Source organism: Aspergillus fumigatus, chromosome 5 (genome assembly GCF_000002655.1).
Source record: "Aspergillus fumigatus Af293 chromosome 5, whole genome shotgun sequence".
NCBI lineage: Eukaryota > Fungi > Ascomycota > Eurotiomycetes > Eurotiales > Aspergillaceae > Aspergillus > Aspergillus fumigatus.
In genome coordinates, this window is record NC_007198.1 from 799,891 (window position 1) to 819,845 (window position 19,955).

Consider the following 19,955-nt stretch of genomic DNA (forward strand, 5'->3'; position numbering starts at 1 on the left):
GCAATGCCAAAACGACTGTGAACTGGCAACTACCAACCCCATCAAAAGGAGTAATATTGACTTGAAAAAGACATGATATACACTACTAAAAGCAGAATAGGGACCTTGTTTCTGCATATAATGCCACCCAAGAATCGACCATAACTGCTTGGACAGTTGCTGAGTGGGAGCCATCCCAAGCTCGTGTCATGTGACCATCTGACCACAAACTGATAACTATGAAGGAAACTATGGTTCATGGTCTCTTCGCCTCGAGCAAGTGTCTAGATATCTGTTTCTAAGGCTACGGGAATAATGACATCAGTTATTAATTCACTTTCGAATACTGACCTCGCCGAAGAGATCGAGGCTATCAATGCAATTTACGAACCCGACACCGTCACTGTCCACTTCTCAGCAACATCAGCGTCAGCAGCCACAGCCAATTCAACACTAAACTTGGGCAGCTCCGGACCCGGCGACTCATTGAACACTACGGTTAAACTGCAAATCCCCGATCATCCCAATCTATCCTTCCTCCTTGGTTTCCATGCGTCATACCCAGATACCCCTCCGAAAATTCTTGGGACGGCGTCGACCGGTGCACGCGGTGAGGGAAAGATAGCTGTGGATGTACTGGAGGATATTGTAGGGAGAACATACCAGCCCGGCGCTGTTTGCCTGTTCGATGTCATCAATGAGGCGGTCGAGGCGTTCCGAGAGCTCAGTTTGGGCGGCCACAACAGCAGCAGCAACACGAACCAGGACAGCGAGAAGAGGGGAGCGGAAGCAGAGACAAGGGCAACCCCTGCGCGGGTCGCAGCGGACATCGCTACCCTCTCACTGCAAGACGCATTTGGGCTGGACAGTCCTCCCGAATGGGTGCTGTCGGATGTGGTAACGGAGAAGAAATCGGTGTTTGTGGGTCGGGCGGCGCATGTTACCAGTCTGGAACAGGCTCAGGGGTATCTGGACCATCTCCTGGCCACGGATAAGAAGGTTGCTGCTGCGACGCATAATATCAGCGCTTGGCGTATTAGACAGCAGAAACAGGCCAACGGAAAGGGCGAGTCTGCAGAGATGATTGTGCAGGACTGCGATGATGACGGGGAGACGGCCGCTGGTGGGCGATTGCTCCATCTCATGCAATTAATGGATGTGTGGGATGTGGTTGTCGTAGTATCGCGATGGTACGGTGGGATTCTCCTGGGGCCGGACCGGTTTCGGATCATCAACGCCGTCGGTCGGGATGCGTTGATCAAGGGTGGTTTCGTCAAGGAGTCTACAGGGGCTGCTGAAAAGGGTCGAAAGAAAGGGAAGAGATGATTACTCTTCCTTGCTCAGGGACATTGCTCATTGGGCGGGTTTGCTGCCACAGCATTCAGCTATAGTTGGTTATTGGAGTTACGACTGCTCCTGATGGGCGTCTCAGGGGAAGAATCAGTTCTCCCAACGAACAGTGCATGGTCTACGAGAGCTCCAGCAGTTCATGACGTAAAGACTGAATGCAACAGTTTTATGGACAGTCGAACCATCACCGAGACGGCCGAGCTGATCCACAGCAATGTCGGACGAAATAATCTCCAAAACAGAACCCTGACGATCTAGACGAGTCTGGCAACTTGGCTCACTTCCGCCAGGAATCGAAAGCTTTGATACGAACAGTGTCTACACAGTAACGTTTGATTATGGGACCACCTGACATTGTACAAATCGAGTTCTCGCCTCGACCAAGCTGCTGAAACAGATGATCACGCTAGGACGCTTAGCGATCAGCCTGGTCTTGACCTTGCCAGCCAAATCAGTACTATTAGATGCTATACTGGTGCCTACTGGGCTCATGGCCTGAGGTGACATTTGGGAGCTCATAGCTCCACATCACATGAAAGGCGAAGAGATTAATGTTAAGTAATGCGCCGACTTGTAGTTGAATGAACTTACGACTGGGAAGTACCACGTTGGTTTTGCCAGCTGGATTCTAATAAATGGAAGTGGCCACGATAGTACAACACGACATGGGATCTGACAGGTAAATGGGCTGCAAAGGCCATGTGGTACCTGCCTACCCCGACGCGATGCAAATGATACAGCTGCTGGTCACACAAGGCACTCTGCAGCCCGATGGTGCAGATGTAAAAATCGCAACTGGGGCTATCTCTTCGAAATATCGTACTGTAGATTTGACAGCGCAACGACACTCATTCCTGCCTTCAATATTCTATCCGCATCGAGACCCGAGCATCTGACTTGATCAGTCAATGGATCATCTTGCTCAATAGGTAGATAGCCACCTACTACTGTATCAGTTGCTTTCGGTTTACTACACAGTAGGCATCATCTTGAGCACAGTGGATCATGAGCTTTCTTAGCGAGGAAACAAGTACCGAGTCATCGGCAACAAGTGGCGGGAAGGAACCGCACGGCAATTGGAAACAAACATCTGAAACATGAGGTTACTTGCCAAGACTCACAAGCTCATCGGTCGCGATATTGAGTCTCACAATAGTGACAATACTCCGTAGGGGCAGCCTGACTCCTTGAAACGTCTCTTTCCCTTGGTCAAGGCCTACCTAACTCCAAGCGAGATGCGTTTTTCGGTATTAATGTCTACTTGAAGTCACATGCTTTTGAATCTGTAATCGCTTGAAACTTCCATCGGTTGGTTCCAGACAATCTCGCTTTATGGGTCGGATGCGGAGAATTGATCCATGGCTGGGAGGAGGCTGGACATGCAATTACTAGGTACACACTAATATTCTAAGCTGTCGACCTCCAGATAGTACTCATGATCAGCCCTTACTGCTGGCAAATTCAACATTATTGACCATTGACATCAACTTGCAGGCCATGGTGATTTAGGCAACGTTGGAAAGTCGAGTCCACGTCTGAAGGCGCTAAGCCGCACCATTGAGAGCACGGAAAAGCAAACGTCTAGGACCAGGATATGTTGACCAATCTTTTGAGCAATTGCAATCCATTGCAACGTTGACACTCAATTTGGGTACCTGCTGACTTCCAGTACTACTCTATCTCGTGGAGCAATAGAAGTGAGACATCGTGTAGAGGGCTAGATGTGTAAACTATCTGTAATTAGATGGGGTCGTCCACCGCGGCTTTGAAGTAGGGCCACTAGCGAGAGGGGTGTTCTGTGTACTCTTCGAGCAGTGTAACTATCTGTTCTCGAGTCATCAATCATAATTTCTTTGACACTAGGCAGAATTGCAGATTCACGTAGATTTGGAGTGCTGGTTGACAAGTATATCCTGTCAAATGAACAGATATTGATTCACTCGACCAATCCACAATATGCTGGTCAATAAGTATCAGTAACAAATACTACCTCAGCATAGACAATTAATTTATTCAATAATATAATATAATTGTCTTGATATTGTCCCACTGTCTCCCTCTAAGAACTTTAATTCGCGGAGGATCATCAGAAATGGGCAAGACATGTTCACTCTCAATCTGATTGGCCGGCGATCCGCTGTTTGCCATCGCTGTCCTCGCAAAGCGCCCACCAGCCAAACATCCCCAGCCAATGTGCACCTCCAGCTAAGGTCAGGTACCTGCGCTTGGGTAATGGTGCGACATTCACGTCCAAAGAACCAGCTGGATCTTGGCGCCCTCAACATGCTGGTCGCTGACTGGGTACAATGCGACTATGCACATTCTCTCCTGCGAATCTAAACAGCCACTCAGGTCGGTTCAGCGCACGTCTCTCGCTGAGGGGTCCGGCTGAGATTTCCAATCCGGTGGCGTATGCTCCCGCTGCGTACCTGAGTTTCTACAGATCAGCAGCAGAACAAGGTGTGGGAGTGGAGTTTCGCGTTGTTAGATGTTTCAGGTTGTCCCTGTTGCATCCATTGAGGATCTAGATGTTCTTTCCGTACGGCAGTACAGAGCAGCACCTGGGGCCACTTTGTAATGCTGTCGACCATGCTGGGTTATTGTTGGACCAGAGCCATTCGAGAACCCTGCAGAGATGGAGATTCGTAGAAAAAAATGAATCCGACCAAGTGGAACCGCGCTCATTGCATCGATTTACTGGCAGCTGATGTCTAACCCCACTACGGTAGTCAATGAGGTGAATGCCTTCTATATAATCCTGAAATGATCTCTCTTCACATTCTTTCCTTCTCATCAACGCTGAGCGCTTCGGATTTTTTAGACTTACAGCTGTTCGACAGTCTCTTACAGGCTAGTTCCTGTCTTTCTTTTCTTCATTCCTTTTTGATACTCTGGTGTTTTGCCTGTGGCAGACATCTTCATTCCTTTTCCTGCAAGCAGAGAAACACAAGTGTCAGACAACAAAGCTTTTCTTTCTCAGACATCTGAACGGTCTCGCTGATTATTCTGAGATCGCTACAAAGGTATTGTTCTATTTACTTATTCAACGTCTTCTCCTCTTGTCTTGTACAATGTCCTTGCGACCGGTCTCTATTGTTGGTCTTCTGTGAAGCATATGAATGGAGGCGGGCCAGGAAGCTACTGTCACTGTCTTGCCAATGACGAGGTGTTTGATCTTGGAGAACTTTTAAAGTCGCTCAACAGTCTCGCGGTTGATTCCCTCCTTGGCTAACTTCTATTCCTAGAAAGCTCCCACTTTCCACTCTCTAAATATCTGACTCGTCTGGTACGGTCAGAAAGCCTTGCAGCCACTCCTTCATTTCAGCTGTCAAACAGTCAATCTGAAAGTCCGACAACCGACACTCCCTTGTCAAAATGATGTTCTCCAAATCTGGTCTCGTGGCTGTTGCCATGCTCGGTGCCTCTGCAGTCGAAGCTCATATGAAGATGAGGCAACCCACTCCCTACAGCGACTCGAGTCTCAACAATTCCCCTCTCGCTGCTGACGGAAGTGACTTCCCGTGCAAGCTCCGGGACAACGCCTTCGTGCCTCCTTCGCAGGAGACCATCGCTCAGATCGGTGAGGTTATGCCTTTGACCTTCACCGGCAGCGCCACGCACGGCGGTGGTTCTTGCCAGGTCAGTTTGACCACCGACCTCAAGCCTTCCAAGGACTCCAAGTGGATGGTTATCAAGTCTATTGAAGGTGGATGTCCCGCCAACGTGGACGGCAATATGTCGGGTGGTGCTGACGTCCCGGATCCGTTCGAATTCAACTACACCATCCCTGCTGGCATTGAGCCTGGCAAATATACTCTGGCTTGGACCTGGTTCAACCGCATCGGCAATCGTGAAATGTACATGAACTGTGCTCCCATCACGGTCACCGCCGGCTCCAGCAAGCGTGATGCAGCCCCTGTCGCTGAGAAAGTCGAGGTTGAGAAGCGCTCCGCCAACTTCCCCGCCATGTTCGTCGCCAACATCAACGGTTGCACTACCAAAGAGGGCGTTGACATTCGCTTCCCCGACCCGGGAGATGTTGTCGAATACGACGGAAACCCGAGCAACCTCCAGCCCGCTGGTGAAGCTGCATGCTCTGGTACTCCCGCGTGGACCGTCAGCGGCGGCTCTGGCTCTCCGTCCACCCCTTCAACCTCTTCTTCCACCCCTGCTGGTACCAGTGCCGGCGTCAGCGTCAGCGTCGGCGCAACTGTCGGTGCTACTCCCACCGCTGAGCCTGAATCCAGCAGCAGCGAGCCTGCCGAGTCTGAAGGTGCTCCCGGAGTCTTCGCTCCCACTTCGGCTACTGTCTTCCCTTCGACGCCTACGGCGTCCGCAGCACCCACGTCTTCCTCTTCCGGTGCTGGCTCCGAGTCCGATTCCTCTTCCTCAAGCAACGGAGCTTTAACTGGCCCTTGCAGCACCGAGGGTCTCTGGAACTGCATCGATGGCTCTTCCTTCCAGCGCTGCGCCAATGGTCAATGGACCACGGCCCAGCAGATGGCGGCTGGTACTGAGTGCACTGTCGGCCAGAACGCGCAATTCACCATCTCAGCCACAGCTGTGAAGCCTCGCATGATCAACGCCATGCGCCACAGGAAGCGCGCTCACGGTGGCCACCGCCACGCTTAAGCTCAACGTTGGTGGGAAGAGTGTTTGGGTTCCGCTGGTTCGGGCGACAAGCAATCGTCTACTCTCAGATATGGGAACATCAGATACGTTGGCCCAGCAAAAAAAAAAAAGAAAATTCTGTCGCAACAAATAATTTCTCTACTTTCGTTTCCGTTCGCAAGTGTAGTTTGCAATGGACCCTCTTTTGTCAATCTCATTCTTTGCCTATCCTGGCTCCTGTACCATCCTAACCAATGAACCAATACCTGGCGTTAAATGTGGCTTATTAGGCGGGAGTCTGCTAGCGATACTTGAATAGAAGTGAGCAATTGGCACCATTCTTAAACTGCAATCTTAAAGCAATTCGTAGCTAGTCCCTGTATTTGTTATGGATAGTGTCATGGTCATAGTAAGCAAGGTCCTGTTGGTCATCAAATTGCTGTTGCCTTGGCAGATTGTCGCCTCGTAGATCGCAAATCGCGTTCAAACTCAACAGTAGGTTCGGATACAAAAATTCGCAATTCAGATATGATATTTGTTGACTCATTATAAAATCAAATATTAACTACCATTGTTATTCGAGTCTGAGAGACAAGTTCTGTATGATGAGTTTTGAGGTTGTGCAAATCATACCGAGTACAGTTGGACGTTAAATGTCTTGGCGCTCGGCAGCGAGCCAACCAAAAACGGCAAAGAAGGGTTTAGGGTTTGTCGCACCCACCACCGGCGGGAGCGCAGGCTAAGCGAAAATTTCCCTCAGCACATCGTGAGCTCGAGACTCGATCTTCAACTCCGAAAACGACGACAACGACCAGCTCACCGTCGACAACAATGGCGTCCCGCCCTACCGTCACTATCGCCACGGCTGATGGCAAGCCCAGCGGGGCTACTCTGCCCTTGCCTGCTGTCTTCACTGCGCCCATCCGTCCTGATATTGTTCAGTATGCCTGCCGCAATCCAGAAATTCCAGGGAGAAGAAAGGCGCGAGAAAGGGGAATGGAGGAGAGAACATCATCGGGCTGACTCTGTGATTGTAGGCAGGTTCACACCGGTATGGCGAAGAACAAGAGACAGCCTTATGCCGTGAGCGAGAAGGCTGGTGAACAGACTTCCGCCGAGTCCTGGGGTACCGGTATGTTGAATTTGCTTGATTGGGGGGAGGGGGAGCGATTGGGATGGGAGGTTTTCACAAAATACTTATACTAAGTGCAGGTCGTGCCGTCGCTCGTATCCCCCGTGTCTCTGGTGGTGGTACTCACCGTGCTGGTCAGGCTGCGTTCGGTAACCAGTGCCGTTCCGGTCGTATGTTCGCTCCCACCAAGGTCTGGAGAAAGTGGCACCAGAAGGTCAACCTGGGACAGAAGTATGCAATTCTTTCTACGAGTCGAGCGGTTGGAGAAAAGACGCTCGACGGAGATAGTTGGGAGTGATGGAAGGCTAACGTCAAATCTACAGGCGCTTCGCTACCGCCTCCGCCCTTGCTGCTTCTTCCGTTCCTTCTCTCCTGTTTGCTCGCGGTCACCGCATTGCCAACGTTCCTGAGGTTCCTCTAGTCGTTGAGTCCAAGACCTTCGAGAATGCCGCCATTACCAAGACCAAGGCCGCCATTGCCCTGCTCAAGGCTCTCGGTGCCGGCGCCGACCTCGTCAAGGTCCAGAAGTCCAAGAAGATGCGCGCCGGTAAGGGTAAGCTGAGGAACCGCCGCTTCCGCCAGCGCCGTGGTCCCCTCGTCGTTTACAACCCCGAGGTTGACGGCAAGGAGCTTGTCCGTGCTTTTCGCAACATTCCCGGTGTTGAGACCTCTTCCGTCTTCTCCCTGAACCTCCTCCAGCTCGCCCCCGGTGGCCACCTCGGTCGCTTCATCGTCTGGACCTCCGCCGCCTTCGAGGCCCTTGACCAGGTCTACGGCAGCACCACCACCCCCGCTGCTCTCAAGAAGGACTACGTCCTGCCCCAGAACCTCGTTGCCAACGCCGATCTGGCCCGCCTGATCAACTCCTCTGAAATCCAGTCCGTGCTGCGCGCTCCCAAGGGCGAGGCTCGCACCAAGCGTGCCGTTGTGCAGAAGAAGAACCCTCTGCGCAACAAGCAGGTCATGCTCCGCCTCAACCCTTACGCCGCTGCTTTCTCCAAGGAGAAGCTGGGCCAGAAGCCTGTTGAGTCTAAGGAGAAGCCTGCTCGTCCCGCCCAGGAGTTCATTAACACCCTCCGCGAGGAGTAAGTTTGGTCTGGGATGGTTAGGGTCTGACACGAGTTTGTTTTTTCACTACGGTTAAAAAGGTAGCCATCGCAAATGAATCTATGCTTTTGCAATACCCATTATGTTAATATGATTGAGTATGAGTAACTCCTAGTATCCTCGTAACATTAGCTCTCTCTTTCAATCTGCGTAAAAGCCGATTTCGAATCTCCAACCAGAGCTTGCTAATTAACAAACACAGGCAACTGAAAACCTGCATGCATGCAGAGAAGAGGATACCGAAGTCAGGAGTAGGTTGACCAAGCTTCTGCCACCGTATTTATCCAAAGCAATCTAATTCTCTCAATCCCGGTCTATATTCCCCTTCAAATAAGTTTCTAGGTAGCTGTCGACTCGCAACATACACTCAAAAGGGTACAAGGGCATACCGCAGACCGGCAAACAGAAACACACAAACAACCATTAGACTCGGCTCTAGAGGGTTTCGTCAATACGAGTTGCACGGGAGGTCGGTTGGGCCTTAATATAACTGACATATGCAACCCAGCGACTATAGCCATGGATGCGACATATTCATCTAGAATCCAGCGCGCTGAACAGGGTGCTGACAGCTCTGACGGACGTTCAGACGCTCGCTTATTTTGGTCGGCCGATGGTTCCCGATAAATTACCTCTCCTAGGACTCACATATTAACAACGTTGCGTCGGTTCGAGGTAAGGTATCTATATATAGGCCCACAATCACAAGCATCCACACCGGTGACCCTGGCTCAGCTATGCTTGCTTGCTTGTTTGCTTGCTTCGGCGCATGCGACATCCTCGATCATCATCGGAGCATTGTCTCCCTGCCTAGTCTCATGTATATCCCTCATAACCACAGGAGAAACAGTACTTACCATGCATTGATATAGCTCAGGATATGTACAACCACTGATCCGTGGCCGCGCCTTTCCCTAGTTCGGATCTTTTTCATTTCCCATTTTTGTGCTTGTCAGGTCTGCCTAGGATAATGTCTGAGATAACTAACCAGTTAATATATATGCCGAGTTCTGACTGGCTCCTCAGGACGAACTGGGCTAAGAGGAGGATTCAGATTCGGATAGTGGCCCCTTGGCAGCTGTCCGTGGTCGATTGTAACAACCAACAACAAAAAAAAAAAAAAAAAAAAAAAAAAAGGTCCAGGACAGAGTCTGGTCTGGACGGCTTGCTTCGGGACTGCGCAGCTGTTGGAGCTCTGTCCTGGCTCGTGCAGGGACGGAAAAAGTACCGATGGCGATTTTAATTTACCTCCCTTTTTGTTTGTTTGTTTGACTTGCACGCCTCCGCTTAGTAACTATGGTAGAACAGCGCCCAGACTCACAGTCAGAAGTCAAAGAGTCAGAGCCTTTAGGTTAGGGAGGTTTCGGATCGACGGTTGGGGATTGCGGTGCTCCGAATTCAGATTCAGCCTTGGCCGTTTGCTTTTCCCTTTCCTTACGGGCTTATTTGCCGATGAGGTGAGATATGGAGGGCGTGGTGCATGCCGTAGCTCAGCTTGTTCGGCTTCTGCGTCCGTGATTTTTGGGCTGACATTGACATTGACACTGACAGTTACTGGCGCTGTACGGAGTAGTGCACAATGCGTCTTCGCAGAGAGGGAGCTGATACGAGGAACTGAAGACTAGACGGTGCCAGTGCTGCGGACGTATGCAATGTGCATGGATCTTAGGGCCAGATGTGGTTTACCTCACCGGGCAGCTGGCCACAAGTGGATATGGTTGATGGGCCCATATGTACGGACTACGGAGTTACTAACTAGCCATGTATCTAGTCTGCTGTAGTCTGTAGCCGTGCTGGATCTTTGTCGACTGTCACTGGCTCCGGGTAAATTGCCTTCTCAGAGAATCGCATATTACCGGCTGGATGCTATCTTTCATGTTACATCGAGAGGCCGTCGTTGTTGAGCTGTTGCAGGGTGCATATCCATGGGAACTGGGGAGAGCATATAGCTGTGAGACAATGACGACGGTTACGGTGATCGCTTGTTGAGGCAAGACGTCTAAGTGGGTGCTGACCGGCAGGCTAGATAGACAGCTACCTTACCTAGTAGTGGCCACAGACGATTCATTAGCTCGAAGAGCGTTGGATCATTGGATGCCAAGCTGGACCCGTTTCAGGCTGGCTATGACTAAGTTTATACGTGGATTAACTCAAACTCTGGGGCCGAACCGGGTTTGATGAGAGCAAGATCAGCACGTCTATCATTTTTTTTCTTTTTGGGTTAGAAACTTGTCCAAAATTACGGCATATTAGTTGATACTATGATAGATAGCGAGGCACTGGAGTATTCCCCGGGTGTGCCTAGCTGACGCCTGACGCTTGATGGTACTATTCGTTAGTGATCACTGATTAGCTCTGGTCAAGTTCGGTTCGGTCTGCCTGTCGATCAGGTCTCAGTGTCGGTTTGATCTAGATGAATACGATGCCTTTCATTTGCTTGTCAGAGACGACTCCGACGCCCTAAGTCAAAGGAAGTTCATAGTTTGTACTTCAATTGAAACTTGATTACCCATGGTTGTACTTGCTTCATACAGGTTAGAACCCGGACCTGTCGCCATCTTCACATGCTCCTAGAGGGAGAGAGAATAAGTCTGTTTGCTGGCAGGGATGAGGTCTCGACAGTGGCGGATGTGAGTATGGAGAACCGATGCTCGATCCAAGCTTTGACAAAGGCTTCGAATCAGGAACGAACCAACATGATAGCTCCTACGAAGGACTAGTAGCATAGCATCGACTGTCACGACATAAGTGTCATTACATGAGCGTTGCAATTTGCGAGCCTTCGGAACCTGCATGGTTCGAACCGAAGCTACCGTACGATCACCAGCAGATGTGTGCATCAGCGTTGACGCCAAAGCACGGGAGACTCCGCCGTCGGGATGTCGGCAACGGTTCTGTGATCATGAAAGACCACCAAGCAATGTTACAGTGCAAGCTGTAAATGATTGATCAGCAGGGATGGGAATCAAACTGGGCACGATGGAGCAAAGGCGGAGCTTCCGTGTCTGGAATGGAGGCATGCGGGACCCTGGACAGCAACACAGAAGTAGTCAATTCCCGACATTGCTGTCTAGCAAATCTAGCCAATATGCAAAGCACTGAGCACAGCTTCAAGATCCTTGAATATATGGGTCGTCAGGACTCAGGAGGACTCCTCGACCCTTGTACCTGCTTAGTGCTGGTGGGGTTAACGGAGCCGAGGATCAGACAAAGTGCATGCACGTTGGCATTCTGCGGATGTTGGAACTTGACAGTAGCTACAACACAGTTACGTACTAGACCCTCAGAACCACCTAGTCTCACTCGGTCATACCAGGGTAGAGAGTCATTGCTCACTGATCCATAATGTAGTAGACATCAACAATCAAGGACGTAGTATTAGTTTGTAGTATTCATTCGTTGTGGGCTGTACTTCTCTTGATCAAGTCAGGCATAACTCGAGCACACACGTGTAAGGGTACATCGACCTAGGTAATCAGATCTGCCACTTATTCTTAGATAATGGCATTATTCTGCATCCGAGGCTCAAAATTATTCCCTTCCTTGACTATCCGTGATTGCTCCGTAGCGGCAACGGAAGAAGTGTCGCTTCATACGAAGTCTTCGGTGAAATTACTCTGCCTGGCCCGAGGTCGTGCTCTCATAAATTGCTGCAAAGTGCGAGGCAAAAAACATTAATAACAACACCTGTAACCTCGCTTGGTTAGGTGATGATCTAGTTGCAGTCGATATTGACATTAAGCCTGGACAGTACTAGACTCATTTTCGGCAAAGGTTTAACTTTTAGAAATATAGATTGCTCAAGGCTATCTATAGGAACTGAACAGGTGGCTTAGTGTCTTGAGCTTGAGGTATAGATTAATAATTTATATTAACGATTGATTGCGCCATTTATGTCCAGGTGTCTATTTGATAAGAAAGTTTTTCTGGCTGCATATGCGATATGCGTACTTTGATACTCTACCCCGTAGACGCTGCTGAAATTCCTCCAACCGAGGATCGGAATGCGCGTAGTTCTCCAAACTAACTCTCTCTGGTATTCGTAGTGACGGGTGCACAATGCCTCTTGTTATTGCCAGTTGGCCAGTATCTGTCAATATTACCTTGCCTTAAAGATGGTTAACTCCTGTCTCAGACCGTTGGCGCGCTAGTCGATCCCTTCGGAGAAGAAGCAGAAAGAGGCTGCTGCGATTCTTCCGAATCGCTGGTTTTATTTCCTCTCCTTGTTAAGGCATGATCTAGGAGAATAAATTGAGAAGATGATTCTGCTGTTTTATTGATTGGTTGCTAGTTTAGATGGAAAAGACCAACTCCCGCTAATCAGGAGTATATGCGCGGCAGATGTAGTCAAAGTTTGTTAGTGTATTCTTGGCAAAATATGTCGCTCTTTTCAGCTTCGGATTTTCAACTGGTTTCTTCGGATAATAACAACGGAATGTCCACACTAATCAAGCCGAAATCAACGGACCTCGCTTGAATGTACTGTGGATGGTCCTTTTGTGGGTGCAATTGTGCTCACCTCTGTCCTTAGACAATCTCGGTATATGTTCGGGAAAACTAGATCTGGTGGACTTACCCGCACCAATGGTTGCAGCGGTGCTTTATCCAGATTGGGCAGATCGTTTGATGTTCTGCTAGTCTTCTTCTGGTCTCTCCCATTTGAGTTCGGGACCATGGTTGGTGTGGTGTCGAGGTTTCGGAGTCTGAAGCCTTGAGCCTCTCACGCCCGGAATTCGTCACCGAGAGCGACGATCATGATCAGGGCGGCTCGGTGAGTCAATCACAGCAATCAAGATTGGTGGTTTGAGGCTATTAAGATAATGCTGTCAGATCATCAATAACGATGGGCAAAATCCAGACAGAAAGAAGAAAAGGAAAGACATTGAAGAAGACTGGAGACGTGACATGAACCGAAAATTCCGACTATCATAACGGACGGGCACGTAGATCGGATCGTCCTGGCCCTCAGAGCCGGGCTTTCTCCGGGATGTGCGCCGTAGACCTAAGTGCATTAATACTCAGACTTAACTGAGATTGCTCCGCAGAGGCAGTAAGTACTCCGTAATCATAACAGCCAATTTAAATAGCGAGTAAATGAGTGAGCTCCAAGGATCTTTGCCCAAACCCGGACTCCTACTCTTCGAAAGTCGAATTGAACCTATGATCGACGGTCGTCCGTTACTAGAAGTGGCAGTTGGTTCGAGAGGGGCTAATTGAGAAGGCTCTGGGGCCAGTCTAAAGATAAGCCCTGTAAGCTGTGGGCAAAAAGGCTCAGCTAAGAGCCCAATTCCGGATAGGTTGATTTGGCCGAGGAGCTACGGAGCACCACTGCTTGTTCTCGATGGATTCAGGATTCGATCTTTTCCATCGGCTCCTTCGACATCCAGAATTTCTTGCCCCCACCATCCAAAAGCAAATAATTAACCTGAAAGCCGCTGTCCGGCCAATACAGTGGAAAATAATGGATCCTCCATAGTCAGTGGCGTGAACTTGGATCAGGACTCACTCAGACCATGTCATGGTGAAACTATCCTCTTACACACTTCGGCACTTACCATGGGCTGCGTCTTCCGTAGGTAATAGGTGCACAAGGTTACAGCCATGGAGCTGATGGTGAAGAGATGTTTGGATCGTAAGTTGCAACCGAAGAGGAAAGGTTGAACTGCCGTGCCCTGAGCCAAAAGACAGTCCAGCATGGTAATGACAAGTCCGGCAGTAAGAACAAAGTTATTTACAATTGCCGTTCCCAAGGAACAGGCTCGTGACCAAGTCCCACTTGGGGAATGAGGATGCTCATTAGGGATCTACTCCGTCGATTCTCCGTTCTGCGGAAGGCAAATGCTGGATCGGAGATGTTGCTTACTTGGGTTGTTGACGAAATGGGCAGAGGAATTGACATTATACGATCATGTGGTGGCCCTCTTCTCATCCTGTTAATGTTGTAATGGAAGGACAGAGACAGCAGTTGTAATCTTCGATACCTTAGGTACCTAAGTAGCAGGGAGTGTATCCCAATAAATAATCTAGACACGCGTACAGTTACCATATTCAAAGTAAAGGGACCACGATCATCTTACGTAGACATTCATGTCATTGGAACACTAGATATAGAGAGATACTCCGCAGTGAATTGCATGATCAAGATCTGTAAATCAAGCACAGAGTACATGTCTTATCTCGACTCGACTGCTGTCTAGCCTATCGACGTGTTTGAGAACCCCTGCGTATCCTTGAGCATCAGTCTGATCTACCAACACCACCTTGTTACACCTGGAATTCAGACACTGGGACGATATTCGGGATGAGAGATAGTGGAACATCAAGCTGATTGACCTTCAAGGACCAGATGTTTACAAGTCTTGGGTAATCTCCTCATGTATGGAGGCTTTCGCGTCAACCAACGAGAATACCTTGACTAACAGAAATCATAACTAGAATATAATTTACTACAATCACTATTAGTTGGACTGGCCTAGCACTAACAAAGACAAGAGCTATACTTACATCTCTCATCACTCTGTACTGTACCTGAAATGATGGACCACAATAACTGACAGTTGCTCCCCCCCTTCTGTGTCTGACCAGTGTACCCGTTCCACTCACTCACTTTCTCTTCCGACCACATCTCTGACACCTATCTTTCCCCTTCCTTTTCTTGACTAACTGACTACTGTCTGGAATAACTTTTTCCTTTTTCTTTTCTTTTTTGCCCCCTATTTTCCCTACTCATTGCGCAATTCTTCCCTGCTCTTCCTCGTTGACAATTTCTTTCAAGACACCCCTCCGCCTACTGTTCGCTTGTCTACTCCGCTCCCCTAGCCTGGGTCTTCTACAGGGGACCCTGTACCAGTGCACCTTTCCAGCACCAACAGAAAGCCTTCCCGGAGCCACTACTACAACCCACTACGTCTGGACTCCCTGTAGCAAATCATCGTCTGACTCGTCCTGTCAAAAACTACCGCGGAGACGCTATTTCTTGCTACTTATGGTTCTTTAACTCCTTTCGGTGGTAGTCATCTCCCTCACCAATCGCGAGAAGCCTAGTCATTGAGGGTGCGTATAAGCGGCTCCCAAGACTCAACGGCTTTGGCTCTCTGGGCAGACTTGTAAAGAAAAGAGAAGAATAAGAAAAGAAAGGAGGAACACAGTGGAGAGTCTAACGGAAAATGGAACAGAGAGAGAAAGAGGATCATTAAGAAGAAACACAAGAAAAATTCCGACACTCTGGTCATTCCGGCTGCGATTAGTTCCTCGCTCACTGTCCTGCTTGGACACGGAGTCTACCAACAAACGACTTTTTCCTTCCTCTAATCAATATCCTTTCTCCTCCTTCTGTTGTGTTCTGTCCTTTTTTTATAACCCCTGTCACCAGCTGCAGCTGGGCAGCGCTTTTTTCATACAGCTATACTACCCTAGTACCCTTTTACCAAAACGATCCTCCCGGTCCCCTGGCCTGACCATTGCTTTGAGAGAGTGGCTGGGGTATGGTTTGAATGCACTTGGAGCAAGTAATCCTGACCCACCATCCGATATCATCCTCTGCGGCACTATTGTGCAAAGTTCCGGACGATCCAGGGAGACTCTGCAGCAACCCTGCTATGGAGGAGTCGTTTCGCCAGGAAAGTTTAAGGTCCGTTTGCACAATGATCATGGCCATCTAGATGCATCCGTCACCTCGTGCTTCTTCCTGTCCCACCTACCAACGTGTGTATGTGGGTTTTCTACTTTGACTTCCCGTGGCGCATACTCCGTTTGATAATATACCTGCATCGTCAACATTGCCTTACTCTGAGGAGCTATTAAATTGCTCTGTGCGAGCTTCTCCTTGCTGTCAGAGGATCTGGTTCAGTTGATGATTGAGAGGATACTGTGTCTCCTAGGATAAGACAAAGCCATAGAAGCCGTGCGGGGGGTATTTTCGAAAGGAGCTTGTGCCCATTACACAAGTACTTGTTCATCGGATATCAAGACGAGCCGCCGGGGGAAGGTGACCGTATCCAGAGTCAACATCATAGTCGTCCTTCTTTCGTCCGTTCAAGACTCGTTTCCTTGTCGCTCGCTTGCTTCATAACTCTCGAAAACCCTTCCTTTCAGGTCAGCCAAGATTGAATCTCGCAGCTCGCCGGCCCTCTCTCCTTACCTCCACCCCGCCGTCAAGATCCTCAAAATCGACACTGGAAGACTTGAGCTTATCTGGCCTCTTCCATTAGATTGCTTTGAGATCAGCTGTTCCATTCATGAACGTCATGTCGGCCTATTATGTGGGACCTTTCGGGCGTATGTTACCTGTTACCGACCGAAATTCTCCGGAGAGGGAACCAGAGCGTTCAGCTAACGAGCCAGTATCTGGAAACCATCCCTACCAACTTCCCCCACCGCGCACAATGGAGTCTCTGCAGTTTGGAACAGACCCCTTTCTCTCCCGGCGAAATCTGGAAGGAAATGGAGACTCCCGACTCGGCTCAAGTGCTCATGGACATCAGCCAGTCATAAATGAACAGCTTCCTTCCGTCAGCGAGCTGTTGACCCCATCCTCTCGTTCCAGCCAATCGGTGTCACCGAATCGCTCACGGCTGTTCGGTTTTTACCATCCTACAGGCGAAAGCCCCAAGCCCAGTCAGCCCAGTCAGCGTCCCCATACGACGAGTCGCCATGATGATACTGGCGTTCCGCGAACTCCTCAAGGAAGACCAGAGGCCCGCGCAGAGCGCTTCTCGCGGCCGACGGCGGGAAATTTGCCTTCTCTATCTCAGATGTCCATCTACACAGCCGGGAATGAGGCTAGTATACATGGCGGCATTCGTACAGATGTCCCGCAACAACAAGCACACCTCTCTCCCTTTACACCCCAGGGTCGTGTGAGCCATGATAAAGAAATAAGGGAAGAAAATTCATTACCCGGGACTCACGAGATTGGAAGCGCGGCTGCAGATCAATCAAAGATGGCCCAAGTCCGTCCTCACGTGGTCGACGAGCGGTATATAGAGGGTGAAGGCTGGTGTTACATCTACGCTGACGGGTCCCATTGTCCCAAGACCATTGACGGTGTGCCTGTGAATGCGAATTGGGGTGTAACTAAGGCTGGAAAGCCGCGAAAGAGATTGGCACAAGCCTGCCTTACCTGCCGGGAGAAGAAGATCAAGTGTCAACCTAACCTGCCAAAGTGCGACCAATGTCAGAAGTCGGGAAGGGAGTGCCGGTTTGAGAGCGCGTAAGTGACTGACACAAGATATTTTCGTTTGCCCAAAGAGCATCTCAATGCTGATGAAATGGCCTTACAGACCACGAGGCCACCGCGCAGCAGCAAAAGCCAACACGCATGGCAACAGATACGATACAAGAGACTCCTCCTCCTCCTTTGTTGGTCATCGTCCTTCTAGCTCGGCCAACTCAGTTTACTCCGCCGTCAGGGCTTCTGAAAGTTCTGCCTCATTACCTGGCACCAATTCGCAGTCCCCAATGTCTGACGCCTCCATGCTTACACCCCCTGCCATCAACAGTGCTCATGAACCTAGCTTGGACTCGGATTCACATTACAGATCGAGACGACAGAGCCTCGGCAGACCATCTTCTGGCGCTGAGGATCCGAACCGACGGTCTGTGGAAGGCATTTCAGCCCGTGCTACACCCGATTACACTGAGATACTGATGGAAATGAGAGATCTGGACCCTCATGATCCCCTTGCGCACGAGTGGAACACCGATCCTTTCGAACATGATGCGGAACTCACAACTCACTACGTCGAGAACTACTTCACTTATGTGAACGACAGCTTATATTATATCTTCCCCAGAAGGCGTTTCCTCTTGTGGTTAAGGTCGTGTCATGCGAAGTCGCTGGAGGACAAAATGCTTCTTTACTCAATGATGACCTTGGGAGCGATTTTCTCAGATCGGCCTGACAGGCTTGCGGCCATGAAAAGGGCCTCACGCACGGCCCGCTACGCTGTGGAACATAGTCGCCATAACCTCTCTTTGCAGCTCGCACAATCCAGGATTATCATGAGCCTTTGGTATTACGCCATCGGTGCTCTAGAGAAATCCTGGGATGCACTTGGCGCTGCAGTTCGAACTGTATGTGGATTGCGGTATAACGTTGAGTTGGGAGGGGTTATTGTGGATCGCGATCGGGTTTGCGAGTATGGATTGCATCCCCAGGCCCTGATTGAATGCCGTCGTAGGACATTCTGGGTAGCTTTCTTGATGGATGTGAGCGCTATTCCCCTGAGATTCACGGCAGTTCAGTTCAATCATTGACAGCCAGCTAACCATTTTTTTTTTTTGCCTTTCTGTCTAGCGCCTGTCATGTTTTTATTCGTCAACCTCAGCATTCATCCCCTCACAGACGGCTTACCTTAGAATGCCTTGTCGCGAAGAAGTCTTCGAGGCTCAGCAATATACGACTGTACCATACTTTCAAAGCTTCCTCAACCAGCCGCCCACATCAACCGACCATGAGCTTTCGGAATTGAGTGCCATGGCGCTCTTGATAGAAATGGTATCTCTTTGGGGAGAGGTAACGGATCACGTCTTCCGTTTATCACTGGTTCCGATGGAGTCAAACACTACACCTTTTGAGGAATTCTATACCACAATCTGCCAGCGTGCAGACGCTTGGGTTGCCAGGCTGCCGGAACATTTGAGATTCAGCACCCTGAATATGGAACGAAGCTTTCGGGCAAGGAGACCTGATCCATTTTTCTCGATACATCTGTTATATCATGCAACAATGATGAAATTGAATAGACATGCGCGTGGCCACGACTATCGCGCAGCGTTTGTGAGCAGGCAGGTTCGCACGGCCAGGACACATGCGGCAGAGACCCTGCGAATTGCTCTCGCCTTGGCACATTACACGGGTGAATATGACGCATCGCGAATGGCCATCGACTCCACACCCTCGCAAGCGACGATTCTGAACCCTTTCCTAGGTTATGTGATCCTATCCGCAGTCGACATTATTAGTGCAGCTGGGCTGGTAGCTGATATGCCTGAGTGCGTTAAGCTCATCAGAGGTGGCCTTGAGGCCGTCAAGGAGCTGGGTCGTTTTTGGGAGAGTTCGCTACCATTAGTGTCTCTCATCGAGACTCGTCTGGAGTCATTGATGGAAATCCTCCATGACCCGACCAAGCTGGACCAGAAAATGGTGTTTGCTGCAAAGGGCCATTCCTTGGACAGCCGGACCCAAAAGCAGCAGTCCCCGATCACCGACGATCTGTTCTACGGTGCCCTTCCCCACGACAGACTATTCAACGCCTTGGGTTCGGAAGTCGCTCCATTGACAGAATCCAATATACTCTGGATCAGAGAAAAGGACTGAAAAAGGTCGTTATACTCTGCTTTCTCGTCGCCCATGCACTTCACACTCTTACGACTGTATTAAAAGACACGACTAATATTCTTTCTCGTCACCAATACTCGGGTAAACACGGCTCCATTCATATTTACATATCCATCTGGTGGATGATTTCGATAGCCCATACCCTGGAAGCATCAGAGGGCTCACCAAATTTATGTTTGAGCGATTTTTATGCGATAACTAGAGGTTGGGGTAGTTGTGCTGTGCGCATTGATGATGTAAACTACCTATTGATGAATCTGATGTCTACCCAACGCTTTATTCACAGACATGGAGGATAGTAGCACTGGCTTGCCTTAACCTCGATTTTTGCGTAGGATATCCGTATTTGCTGATTCGTAGAACCGATGATCGCACCTTTTGCTCTGAGATCCTTAATCAGTAATGTGAACTGTAGCCAAGTTTTACTCTGCGCGC

At 49.7% G+C, this 19,955-nt stretch overlaps 4 protein-coding genes across 4 annotated transcripts; all 4 read left to right on the forward strand.

The window, feature by feature from the left end:
• On the forward strand, positions 1 to 1,934 carry AFUA_5G03000 (IMPACT family protein). The gene is made up of 2 exons (XM_742950.2): positions 1 to 50; positions 101 to 1,934. Exon 2 carries the CDS (start codon positions 295 to 297, stop codon positions 1,303 to 1,305), a length of 1,011 nt encoding a protein of 336 aa, XP_748043.1. The 5' UTR covers positions 1 to 50; positions 101 to 294; the 3' UTR covers positions 1,306 to 1,934.
• Positions 1,935 to 3,663: 1,729 nt separating this feature from the next.
• AFUA_5G03010 (lytic polysaccharide monooxygenase AA11 family protein) lies at positions 3,664 to 6,612 on the forward strand. Its single transcript, XM_742949.2, has 2 exons — positions 3,664 to 4,352; positions 4,575 to 6,612. Exon 2 carries the CDS (start codon positions 4,705 to 4,707, stop codon positions 5,959 to 5,961), a length of 1,257 nt encoding a protein of 418 aa, XP_748042.1. The 5' UTR covers positions 3,664 to 4,352; positions 4,575 to 4,704; the 3' UTR covers positions 5,962 to 6,612.
• Positions 6,613 to 6,684: 72 nt separating this feature from the next.
• Positions 6,685 to 8,259, forward strand: AFUA_5G03020 (60S ribosomal protein uL4). Its single transcript, XM_742948.2, has 4 exons — positions 6,685 to 6,881; positions 6,978 to 7,072; positions 7,153 to 7,303; positions 7,396 to 8,259. Exons 1-4 carry the CDS (start codon positions 6,772 to 6,774, stop codon positions 8,159 to 8,161), a joined length of 1,122 nt encoding a protein of 373 aa, XP_748041.1. The 5' UTR covers positions 6,685 to 6,771; the 3' UTR covers positions 8,162 to 8,259.
• A 6,079-nt stretch (positions 8,260 to 14,338) lies between these two features.
• Positions 14,339 to 19,850, forward strand: AFUA_5G03030 (Zn(II)2Cys6 transcription factor). The gene is made up of 4 exons (XM_742947.2): positions 14,339 to 14,555; positions 14,615 to 17,390; positions 17,461 to 18,388; positions 18,477 to 19,850. Exons 2-4 carry the CDS (start codon positions 16,417 to 16,419, stop codon positions 19,497 to 19,499), a joined length of 2,925 nt encoding a protein of 974 aa, XP_748040.2. The 5' UTR covers positions 14,339 to 14,555; positions 14,615 to 16,416; the 3' UTR covers positions 19,500 to 19,850.
• The last annotated feature ends 105 nt before the right edge of the window (positions 19,851 to 19,955 follow it).

What these genes read in the sequence shown, in the direction of transcription:
- AFUA_5G03000 (XM_742950.2), top strand. Translation starts at nt 295, where the DNA reads ATGACATCAGTTATTAATTCACTTTCGAATACTGACCTCGCCGAAGAG.
- AFUA_5G03030 (XM_742947.2), top strand. Translation starts at nt 16,417, where the DNA reads ATGAACGTCATGTCGGCCTATTATGTGGGACCTTTCGGGCGTATGTTA. An exon ending in GAGTGCCGGTTTGAGAGCGC is followed by an intron (nt 17,391 to 17,460) that starts GTAAGTGACTGA and finishes ATGGCCTTACAG; the next exon opens with ACCACGAGGCCACCGCGCAG. An exon ending in GGGTAGCTTTCTTGATGGAT is followed by an intron (nt 18,389 to 18,476) that starts GTGAGCGCTATT and finishes CTTTCTGTCTAG; the next exon opens with CGCCTGTCATGTTTTTATTC.
- AFUA_5G03020 (XM_742948.2), top strand. Translation starts at nt 6,772, where the DNA reads ATGGCGTCCCGCCCTACCGTCACTATCGCCACGGCTGATGGCAAGCCC. An exon ending in ATCCGTCCTGATATTGTTCA is followed by an intron (nt 6,882 to 6,977) that starts GTATGCCTGCCG and finishes CTGTGATTGTAG; the next exon opens with GCAGGTTCACACCGGTATGG. An exon ending in CGCCGAGTCCTGGGGTACCG is followed by an intron (nt 7,073 to 7,152) that starts GTATGTTGAATT and finishes TACTAAGTGCAG; the next exon opens with GTCGTGCCGTCGCTCGTATC.
- AFUA_5G03010 (XM_742949.2), top strand. Translation starts at nt 4,705, where the DNA reads ATGATGTTCTCCAAATCTGGTCTCGTGGCTGTTGCCATGCTCGGTGCC.